The sequence below is a fragment of the Mycteria americana genome, chromosome 3, assembly GCF_035582795.1.
Source record: "Mycteria americana isolate JAX WOST 10 ecotype Jacksonville Zoo and Gardens chromosome 3, USCA_MyAme_1.0, whole genome shotgun sequence".
NCBI lineage: Eukaryota > Metazoa > Chordata > Aves > Ciconiiformes > Ciconiidae > Mycteria > Mycteria americana.
The window spans coordinates 30,923,728-30,935,985 of NC_134367.1; the positions used below are offsets into that span (position 1 = coordinate 30,923,728).

The 12,258-nt window shown below is 38.0% G+C and overlaps 1 protein-coding gene across 1 annotated transcript in view; it reads right to left on the bottom strand.

The window, feature by feature from the left end:
* EYS (eyes shut homolog) overlaps positions 1 to 12,258 on the bottom strand; it is a 951,425-nt gene that overhangs the window by 582,342 nt on the left and 356,825 nt on the right. Inside the window, exon 22 of the mRNA XM_075497152.1 lies at positions 11,755 to 11,876. Within this exon, the coding sequence (XP_075353267.1) occupies positions 11,755 to 11,876 (122 nt within the window). The remainder of the gene's footprint in view (positions 1 to 11,754; positions 11,877 to 12,258) is intronic.

Genomic DNA, 12,258 nt, shown 5'->3' on the forward strand with positions numbered 1-12,258 from the left:
TTCTCCATGGTTCAACAGGATATAATGTCAGCAGCGATGCCCATAATCCTTTCTAAATTTTGTTCCTTTGTGCATGTATTAGACATTGCCGATGCACGAAACATCTAAGCTGTAGCTAACAATGACAGATGGTTCTCCAATTCATTTCTAATGAGCCATTTTTAAAGTGTCAGCACCATTTTTTGTTTGTTTGTTTAAACTTCCTATTTTGCTAAGGTTTCCTGAATAAAAAAAGTGAATGTGCTTTTAGGGAACAGTTAAATGAAGGGCAAAAGAACAAGCAAAATTGAGTCTACTATGAATCATCTGCAACAGACACATTATAACAGATTTGGATCAGAAATAACGAGGTAGCAAAGTCTGTCTTGAAAACCTTTTCAGCCATTCTTCTGTTCACTGCCTACCTTATTTCTATCCATTCTAGTTTTAATTCTCACTCTCCCCCTCCAAAGAATACTTTGGAGGTGGCAGAATTTTTGTTATTGCCCAGAACTGTAGCTACAGAAGACAAGCCACTGAATTTCAATTTTAATATCATTGCTATATAACATGATATAAGGGTATGACTTCCATCGAAGATCTATCAGGCAGAAAAATGCCAAATATTAAAAGTTACATACTCACTTTAAGGTAACCATAAATAGGTTATGACAAAATAAATAAATAAGAAAAAATAATCAAAGAAACAATGCTATCTGTTGTCATTTGCACTGAAGGCAACTGGGCATTTTTTTTGTTCTTTCATTTTTATTTATTAGACCAAATCTCATTATGAGCACCCAGCTTTCTATCCCTCTCGTACTTCTCCTTAAGCTTTATCCACTCTTTCATCCAGCACTTCAGCTCATATACTTGCCTTCTAATGCACCACCACTTTATCTTCAAACTTGAACAACAGGAATATTTTGAGATGGTCCAAACTGTTTCTCCAAGCCTCTGCTTCATTAATTTCAATGCCTTTGAGCAAATTCTGAATTAATTTATTGAACAGTTCTGTTTTTAAAAGGAACAACGTGCGGTTTTCTAACCCAGTTTTGGCAAACTCCTGCAGAGTCAATTCTTCCACCTCCACAGAACTATTCGACTACTATTATTTTTAATCTTTCTTCATGCTTAATGGAAATAATTTCTGTGTCTTTTACATGCACCAGAGTAACTGAATTCACTTGTTCATACACACTTCAGGCTGCTCAGTGTGTGCTTGTGCAGTTTTAAAACTGGTCCTTGCAGATGACTGACAGATTTCTCCTTTGGCCCTCACTCCTAGTGTCCTCCCAACTGCATGTGTCCACTTTTCTGTGCATTTTCTCTTCAGCAGTGACCTTGAAGTCAAGGAGCTTAGGTCTGAGGAAAGACAAAAGGTACCTCAGTGTGCTCTAAGAATTTACCCTTAGGCTCTTCCTCAAAAGGGAAAAGGTACTCAGTCTGCCCGTTCTCCACACCCTGTCAGTGCAGGGATAAGAACCGGTATGGCCCAGTATTTCTTCTCCAAATCTGTTACAAATTATGCCAGCCTATAATTACAGAAACTGGACGCTCCATCCCACCCCATCTCATCAACTGCGGGAGAAAAAAAATGAAAGGGAAGTTTACATCCATATTTTTTTTCTGCGTTCTCACTTCAGCCACCAGAGAAGAAATGAAATGCAACACAAGCACGGTTCAATCTTTCTTTCTTCTTTAGCCCTTTCTTTCATGTTTGTCTTTTAAATGTTTCCATACAAATCTTACGACCAGAAATTGTTGAATTAATACCATTTTTATATATGTAGTTCACTATATTTTATTATTCCTCACTATAGTAATTACATGTATGATAAACACCTTCGTTTACGGGCATATATGAAACTTGCTATTTAAAAATGTCAAAATCCCAAAATACATACCAAAACTGAAAAACTGCAAATATAAAATTGCACGTATTGCACATACATTAAGCATAGGAGTAGACCGAATTTAAGAGATTTGAAGTGCAGAGTAACCGGTGTATATGTTTATGTATACTCTTGCCCAATTTTAGTATGAAAATCACCTACTTATGCCCAAACTTTGAGGGATCTATGCATATAATCAGACAAAAAAATCTGGATGATTACAGAAAGAAATAGAAATGCACAAAATCTTTGAAGTTGGAAGGGACATCTGGAGATAATCTAGTTCAACCCTCCTGCTCACAGCAGGGTCAACTACAGCAGGCTGCTCAGGACCTCATCCAGTTGCATTTTAGCTGTCTCCAAGGATGGACACTCCACAACCTTTCTAGGCAACCTGTTCCAGTGTTCAATCACTCTAACAGTAAAAAAAGATTTTTCTTAACATTTAAATGGACTTTCCTGTATTTCAGTTTGTGCCTGTTGCCCCTGGTCCATTGACTGGTGTCCTGGTTTAGCTGGGATAGAGTTAATTTTCCTCCTAGCAGCTAATATAGTGCTGTGTTTTGAATTTAGGATGAGAATAATGTTGATAACACACTGATGTTTTAGTTGTTGCTAAGTAATGTTTACACTAGTCAAGGACTTTTGAGCTTCTCATGCTCTGCCAGGTGCACAAGAAGCTGGGAGGGGGCACAGCCAAGACAGTTGATCCAAACTGGCCAAAGGGCTATTCCATACCATATGACATCATGCTCAATATATAAAATGGGGGGAGTCGGCTGGGGGGCAGTGACCATTGCTCAGGGACACGCTGGGCATCGGTCAGCAGGTGGTGAGCAATTGCATTGTGCATCACTTGCTTTGTATATTATTTTATTATTATTTTACTTTGAGTTATTAAACTGTTCTTATCTCAACCCATGAGTCTTCTCACTTTTACTTTTCCGATTCTCTTCCCCATCCCACGGGGGGAAGGGGAAAGGGGGGAGGCAGTGAGTGAGCCTGCACGGTGCAGCTACAGTTAAACCACAACAACTGGGCACCACTGAGAAGAGTCTGGCTCTGTCTTCTTTACCTGTGCCCTCTCCCCATCCCCAGTATTACACACATTGATCCTGCTAAGTCTTCTCCAGGCTAAACAGTCCCAGCTCTTTCTGCGTTTTCTCATATGGAGGAGTTCCAGTCCCTGGATCACCTTAGCAGCCTTTTGCTGGACTCTCTCTAGTTTATCCATGTGTCTCTCATACTGGGGAGCCCAGAAGAGGACATGGCCCTCCAGATGTATCTTACAAGTACTTAGTAGAGGGGAAGGATCACCTCCCTCTTCTTAATGCAGCCCAGGATGCTGTTGGCCTTCCTTAGTGACCTCGTGGGTACACCACCACTGACTGACCACCAGCTGGTTTTTGTGCCTGGCAGTTTAGCCAGTTTTGTCTATGAGGATATTATGGTAGATAGTGTCTAATGTCTGGCTGAAGTCAAGATAAACAACATCCACAGCTCTCCCATTATCTGTCAAGCTAGTCATCTCATTGAATGCTGCTATCAGGCATGCCTTCCCCTTTGTAAATCCACGCTCCCAATCACCTTCTTTTCCATCGCGTGTGTGGAAACAATTTCAAGGATTATTTACTCCATCACCTTCCCAGGGATCAGGGTGAGGCTGACTGGTCCACAGTTTCCCAGACCCTCCTTCTTGCCCTTCTTGAAGATAGCTGTGAGATTTTCCATTTCCAGCCTTTTTTCTGCCTTTTTCCATTCCATTTTCTGGCATATTTCCATTTTCTGTCTTTCTTCCAATTCTCAGGAACCTCTCCTAATCACCAAGACCTTTTAAAGATAATCAAGAGTGGCCTCACAATGACATCAGCCAGCTCCCTCAGGACTCATGATACATCCTGTCAGGATCCTGCAGCAGGGAGTCTCCAATATGATCATTCACCCTTTCCTCCTGGTGCTGCCTCATGGCTCAGTTTCAGCTGATTTGGATGCTTCACTGGACAGAGCTTCTTCTCCCTCCTCTGCTACCAGCTCGTTGACCCTACTCTGTAGTTGCACAGCTGCAGATAGGACAGGAGCCCTCATCCTATTGTCGATGTCACAAGCTTCCAGCCTTCATCATCACTGGAGTTCATTTCCAAACCTTCTAAGCACACTCTGCCTGGTCCTCCTTCACTATGGTTAGGAGTTCGGGTTCCTATATCCGTAGGGTCTTAGAGAATATGATGTTGTTGTCGTCATCTCTGAAGCTGCACCGTCTACTGACTGCCTCCTGCAGCTCATTTACTCGGCAGCACAGATCCTCCTCCAGCGCACAAGTACTTCCTGCAAGCAAGGACACTGTGTCCTCTGGTCTCAGCCTCAGCAAGAGGACCCAGACATCTCTGGAGACCCAGGCCTGCAGAACTACATCCTTCCTGAGGAGCTCAGTCTGGTCTGAGGTCTCGAATATGCTGAGGTAGTTGCTCCTGTGAATGGTCAGGGATGGTGCCCTGTACCACCTCACTACTTAAGTACACAGTGTCTTCAACAGAGTTTCTGCCCCCCTTTCCGCACTACTCCCTCTGCTGGCTGTGCTCTAGGCTTGGTAGTTACATACACTCCAGCATTTGCTAAAAGGATGCTTGACTGTCCCTAATGAGGAGTCAGCTAGAAACAAAAAAACCCAAAGTCCCCATCGATCAAGAAAAGTTGACAACAAAGCTTGTGGGAAACTGCTACAGCTTGCTAGCAGACACAGCTTCCTGTAGCTATCCCTTCCCAGGAGCAGGAGGCACCCTGAAGCTCCTCAGTTCACAGCAGTCCTCTGATGACCCCAGAAGTAGTTCCCAGAAAATCTAGCATATCTCAAGCCAGAGCCCAGAAAGTGCTGTGCAAACTGCTTCATCTGCTAGCTGCCTCTGTTAGCTGTGCTCATGTATTTGTACATTATTTACACTGAAAGCATTTAACTGCCCTACAGCTATGATTAATCTGGATAACTTTTATATCACATTTCATGCACTCTCAAAGCTATGCCTCAGGTACCTCATTATTTTAGAAACTGTTTTGTACTCCCTCCACTTAACCTGCGAGTTCGTCAAATGGTCATTTCATGTCTCTTTGGGTGTCTGTAACCAAAAGATATTATAAAACATTTATTTAAAATACATCAACTAATGACTAAATATACCAAGACGAGCAATTCTACTATTCAGGAAGGAAAAGCTGATGAGCGGGGGGGTGGTGGTGGGGTGGTGGGGGGGTGTGTATTTTCCAGGTACTTACTGTGTGTTGTTTTAAATTTCATGTTTCATTGGGATTTTGAATAAAAATGCCACTGTCCTTTTAGAAAACTTTTGAATAGTGGCCAAAATATGCCCTAAGGGGTGCAAAATGTCAGTGAGTTTTCAGTAGATGCTACTAAGATGGCACAGCGATATTTTGTTGTTTGCCTAAGGCAATGAAAACCCTAAAGCTGATTTCACACACCACAGTATAATAAGCAGCACACTACACATTTCCAGTTGTTAGCAGTATTACCAGAGATGAAACTATAAAACCCTTGCTATCTTTGGAGGAAACACTTGTTTGCGCTTTCACAAATTTCTTTAGCTAATTCATTAGTAGATCTCCTGACTGTCCATATAAATCTTTTGAAGATGGTTTTGAGGTAAGAGGTGCATACATAACTTGGTACTAGGATGAAAAAAAACCTGCAAGTCAGAACTAAAGATTAAGTCAGAAGCACAACAGACAAATGTTCTGGGAAACATCTCTGCAGCAAGAGAGGAAGAGCTGGCCAAAGAACCCTGAAGAAATGCCAGATAAGTAGCCAGATGCTGCTTGCAAAAAAATGTTCCAGAGTTTGGCATCTGTGACCATTAAATGCCAAGCTGATCCCCATCTGTGGGAAAAGCTGTTTACCGCTTCTGGGGGAGAAAAAGTAAGAAAGAGTATAGCAGTAGTTTAAAGGAGTGCCAATAAAAAGGGAAGGGGACGGCAGACTGAACTCAGCATCCAAATTGTAATCATATCATGATTTACTTTTGAATGCCATGATAGTTTAAAATCCATTCATTTAGAAATAAGCATATCTTAAAAATATACTGCATAAATATGCATGCTTTTACTTATGGATGTTTCAGATATTCACCCATCCCTGATTTAGGAATCATCCGCTTATACAACTTAGCACAGAACAATTCTTGCATAGTTCTGCGAAAACGCAGAGGCTGATTTTTAACTTTGCTTTTCCAAATAATTCTTCGGGGGGGGGGGGGGGGGGGGGGGGGGGGGGGGCAAAAAAAAAAAACCACACAAACAAAACAGTGTGCTGCTTTTCTGTGATAGTAGTATAATTAAAGTTCATGGTATGCATAACACTGAATACATTCTGATGACATAAGACCAGTCCTTTTGTAAGAACTCAGCACAGGTAGATGACAGTTACACTAATTAAAAACTGTTTTTTTTATTCTGAAAAGAACACGTGGCTTCAAATGCTAAGAAGCAAAGAGGGGAGCTACAGGGCAAGATGTTGTATTTGGGAATGGACTGAGAAAGTAATAGGAAGGAGACAGAATAAGTCTAACTCTGGTTGACAGTACGGTTACCCAAATTGTCAGCTGGCATAAATTATTATTTAAGTAAAGATGAAGAAAGATGATTGTGGCATGGTTTAATTGAAGAAGCATTGCTAAGGAAGACTAGCACAGTTTGAGATGAGTTCTGAAATCACCCTCCACTACAAACACAAGTCATTATTTCAACTGGAGTCTAAAGGGAGGTAGGAAAACCAGGGCCTCTTACAGGACAGGATAAACAACAAAAGGGTTTAAATGAAGAGCATTTAAATACAGACAACATTTTTGTACATTATCAGTAATTTCTCACAAGTGCTTAAGGTACTTAAGCCTCATACTTAAAGGTAACATTGGCATTTACCAACTTTTGTCCTTGCACAAGTTAGTGGGAAAGAGGTGTTTCAGCACCAGTCACCTCTGAAAAGAAAAAGCTAGTTCCTAGAATTAGAAGCATACAAATAACATTGAAAAACTATATACAATTTTTTTTACTGAGTACCCACGTGTGACCCAGTCATAACATTAGACAAAAATCACATCTGTATCATATGCCAAAGAAGAGGACCACTGCACCCAAACAAGGGTGCACGGAAGCAGGCTAAAGGAACTGTACCTATTTGTTCCAGACATAAGCACACTAACATAGCATAACTGGAGAAAATGAACAAGCATTTCATAATACTGTAACACCACTTAAAGCATTTTGTAACACAACTAGGCTTAAATATAGAAATAATATCCATAACTGTGAAGGGGCAAATGAAGACCTGTGATATAGCTGCATAAACAGGGTGTAAGAAAACACGTGCCAGAAGTAAAATCTAAAGGACAAGAATAAGCAGGCAGGAAAGACGTCTGTCTCTGCAAAAACAGGTGAAACAAGGGGTCCTGATTCCAAAAGTAAGATGTCAAGGGCAGATAAGGTCACACATTTCTTTTGGAGAGGAGGGAGGAAGCACAAAACATTGGTAAGTGAGAAAAGACAGGGAAAAAAGAAGACAAGGCCACTGTGGTTCCTGCTTCCCTCACTGAAGAACTCTAGGCACTGACTACCTTGACCTCAGCAACTGAGAGCCATCAACAGCCACAGCCAGCAGTGCTAACTAAGCAGCATCAGTTCCATAGTACTGCATGATTATGTAAACATAAATGATAAATAAATATATAAATAAAAATAATAGTTTGTAAAGCTACTAATGGTAAGGACTAATGGTGTTTTACATGCAATGATAATGATTAACAGTGATTAAGAATTAACCTTTGGCAATGTGTCACGTTAATGAATATCAGCAATCCAGTAAGGAGTCATTCTGAAGTCTGGAACTTGCACAGTTTGTCAAGTCTTTTTAAATATTCCCATCAGAGAGATCACTAATTTCCTAACTGATATATGTATCTATACATTAAAGATAAGTTTGTTGCACATGAATGAAGTTTACCATGAAAGGAATTTATACTTTACAGTACAGTCATAGTGAGCAGAGATTCTAGATAGAGCTCTGTTAAGGACTGGCACTGTTAGACTGACTAACACAGTCAGCATGAGTCCCAATCAGTGACCAAGATACTGTAAGGATGACTATTCTGTATTTTTTTAAGTTTTTTAAAAAAGAAAATGTTAAAAAAAGTAACAGAGGAAAAAGGATAAACTACAGGTATAAAAACAGAACTGTACTTCAGTTTACACAGAGATTATAAAATGGTATCTTAGTGGATGGATTCAACCGCTGACAAAGGATAACTTTACTGAAGCAAACACTAAAACTCTTTTAAAGAATATAAGATCAATAGATGGCATAAGGAAATATACTTAAGTAAGTCTAATTTCCTGTTTAGTATGGAGAAGTCCATTGGTATGTTATAAAAAGAAAAGCAGCAACAACACACCATCTTTATTCTTTATAACAACCTCAACAACGAATACTGACAAAATGGCAAATAGTGTGGATATACAGAAAGAATTCAGTACTGTGGAAAGACACCTGGTTAATTCTCCGAGTTTTAACGTCATAATGATTACAGCCAAGTTCCAAACTATTCTACATCGTTAGAAACCACGGTTCATCCATAAAACTATGTTGCCTATTATTTTGCAAGAAGAGTTGAGGAGATTTTCACTTAAAGTTTCCCTGTAAGCTGGTAACAGCAAAGGAGACACAAGGGCTTTCATTAGGGTTTGATGTTTAGGGAAAAACCTCAGAAATATCAGGAGGCATGATACAATAGGATAGAGGAGAAATAGGGAATTCAGCTGATAATAGATGCATCTGCCTATAAACGTTCAGAGACATAATTTGAGAGATTATGCTATTGTGAAAATTAAAAGTGAGGTTGACAGGGTACTGGAAATATACGCATGAAACTATTCTAAATTAATTTCTTTGCTGTGCCATGTGCCAAACTGAAAAGTGAGAAAAAGAAATTTCTTAGTCTATCAGCTGAACAAAAATTAACTTGAATGAAACAGGAATTATGTAACAAATTATTGACATTTAACAATTCAAGCTTAACTACTGATTCAGTATCTTTCTTATTCTAAATTCCTTATTCTGATTTTTAAAAATAAAAATATGCAACTGAGAAGGCTTTTTTTTCCTTCTGTCAGCATGTGATTTATTTTCCTATGATGAAATCCATAAAGAAAACCATTCAGTTCTGGCATACTTGTTGATCCTTCAGTTTTGGCAGCAAGTTTTCATATCAAGGTTCAAAAATGAATAGCGCCACATAAATAAATGAACTTAAGAGAAATTTTTAATTAGTAATTATGGTTTGTATTATTGTTCTCATTAGTACAGATTTCAAACTTAGTACAAAAATATTTCCTTTTGTATTATATTATTTTCTGGTTTTTTTTCCTGTACAAAAACATTTTTTATGCTGTTGCACAATACACTACCTAGTTTTTCAAGAACTGATGTTTTCAGATAGATCTGCAAATACTTAAGAGAAAGTAAACTAATGAGTATTATCAAAGGCATAAAAGACAGGTATGTTATATATCCTTTACATGAATTTAAGTTAGAAGTGATACCAAGTGCCAGGAGTGGTATGGCCAACTTCAAAGAAATTCAGAAAATTCCGAGTATCACTGCCAGCAGCTACACTCATACCAGGAAAATAAACAGTGCCAGAACACGGCCACAGGCAAGGAAACTGCATTGTCTATCACTGTTGCATTCTCAGAGCAGTTACTGGACTGATTTTGGTCCAGACCAACTAGTGCTTGTCCAAAACAATGCCTAGGCACAGCTCAAGAACATCAATGACCCTTTCTATTAGGCAGCTAGAAGCCAGTTATCCCGTTTTAAAGACTACATTTAATTTTAAAGATATGTCTGGATGTCCTCAGGATCAGATACTAGTCACTGCCACTGCTTAGCTACCATGAGATGAACACTTTGTCTTGTTGCTGTAGTTTTTAAGAGAAAAGTGTTAAAAGAGGTAATGGAAACCAACACTTTTTGGATATTAAATGAGTGTATTGTAAAAGAAACCAGAACGCCTTTTAACATCTGTGAGTATCAACTAGGACAACTCTAATGATTGAAATGAAATTGCTTTAGATTATACAACAAAACATTGGTCTAGACTCATTTTCCTTGTGGTTGCCAAATCTTAAACTCCTTAGACTCCCAGTTTCAGCTACAGGTATCTCTGAATAAGTTGTTCTAGTTTGGCTTATCATGACCCTTGTATAGATGATTCAGTGATACATCTAATTTTCCTGCTCTGTTATGTCAACTAGGACAAATAGCTCTGAGGAAAAATATGCGGTGCTTACAGTTGAAACCAATTCTCTTGTAAACATTTTCTGTAATAGTTCAGTATTTGCCAAATCCTGAAAAAGTACTTTTTGAACATTTTTTTCTCATTAAAGAATAGGGGGTCCTTGGATTTGCTCATACATAGTTGACTCAGCTATGAATAAAATCAGAAGCCATGTTACCTTCTGCAATACATATAATGCTTCCAGAGGCTGAAAAAACAGGTAAAATGAAAGGACAGGTAATGATACATGGTTGCAAAAATATTCACGCACCTGAAATTGTCTTTAAGGATGGTGAAACTGTACATTTGCCTATACAATCCGTTAAATCATGTAAGAATTCAAATTGCCATAATGAACAGCTAATCAGATATAAACAGTACGCAGTTATAAAATTATTTTTTGTTAGTAGACTACAAAGAACTACAAACTTCACAAAAAATAAGAACTACAAAAATAAAAAAATCTTTAACAAGTTGTTTTATATCCCAACAGACTTAAAAAAGTGAAAAAAGCAATTAAAAATATTTTTACAGATTTTCTCAACCTCACTAGACTCTTCTTTTTCTGTTATTGAAAAAACTGAAAAAAATTTTACAAAAACAGCATATCTAATACTATATATAAATGAAGCTCTAGAATAACACGAAGTATTTCAGTTAAATTCTGAACATAAACTAATGCAAATAAATATATGATATTATATATATTATTTAACTTAGCCAAAGAGAAATTTAACTATCTGGGGAATTGTCTGTTTTCAACTGTGGTAGGTTTTCTTTCTGATTATTGTCTGTATTACCAGGAATAAAATCACTGCACAACTAGACTGTGTACAGTAATTACACTGTGTTCTTTATGCAGCTGTATCAGTATCTATTAAGAGTTTACATTCAGATACAGGACTGTTCTAGTATTGGCATCATAATATAGGTAAACCCTGGCTACAAGTAACAGAAGTGGACTGCTAGATTGTTTACGCAGTCCTTATCTTCATAATACTGAAACAAAAAAATTTTTAAATCATAAATGCATGCGTGAAATAAAGATTGGGGTTTAAGCTAAAAATAATACAGTTAGTGTCAAATCCTCATACTTTCTCCCAGTGTGGCTGTAAATTTTAGTTAAATTACTATTTTCTTGTCATTTTAAGCCACAAGGTGGCAGCAATGATATAATCTCTTCATCTACGATTGTACAACTATGTCTACTCCCACTACTTTTACTCTTAAAGCATCTCCTGTGCTTACAGGACATATATGACAGAAAGAGATTGTGTATTTTCCTTGACAAAATACAGTTCCAGATTAGATTACTTGCTAAGTGTTTTGAATTGATGCATTTTTTTAATTTTCCATCTACAATTAATTATGTCTGCTGACTTCAATTGAATGTGCAGTGAAGCAGTGTATCCATGACACAAGTTGTTTGCTCATCTTTGTGTAATAACATTCCATTCCCCAAGCTGAGAAATGAAAGAATAACTGGATGCATAAGTCTGTCATTCCTGGAACATCATCACAGAGTGAGAAGATGCAACACTTACCGATAGCTGTTGAAAAGATCCATGCAGGTGCCATTGTTTTTACAAGGCTCTGAATTACATTCATTTGATTCATATTCACAAAATGTTCCTTCCCATCCAGGCAAGCAAACACATTGGTATCTCTGTAATGTATTAAGTAAAATAAATAATCCGTTACTTTTTGTATTTTTAATACAATTACAACAGGTATCATTACTGATTGTTTTGTATTTTTTGTCTTCTAACACATACTTCACCATTTCGAAACTTGAGAATTTTATAAATATATCAATAGTTTGACCTACCAATATGATGAAAAAAGAGGATGAGGTAAGCATGCAACACTACTTATTATCTACCTTTTTGTATAATCAACTTGTGTACCCCAAATCGTTTACTATCTCTTTCTCCCTCCTCCAAGTTTTTCTAATGAAAGGTATCATCTCTTCTATGAAACTACTTTGCTTAGATATTACACTGACATGCCTAGAACACGGGTATTTACAATCATCTAAGTTGTACTGT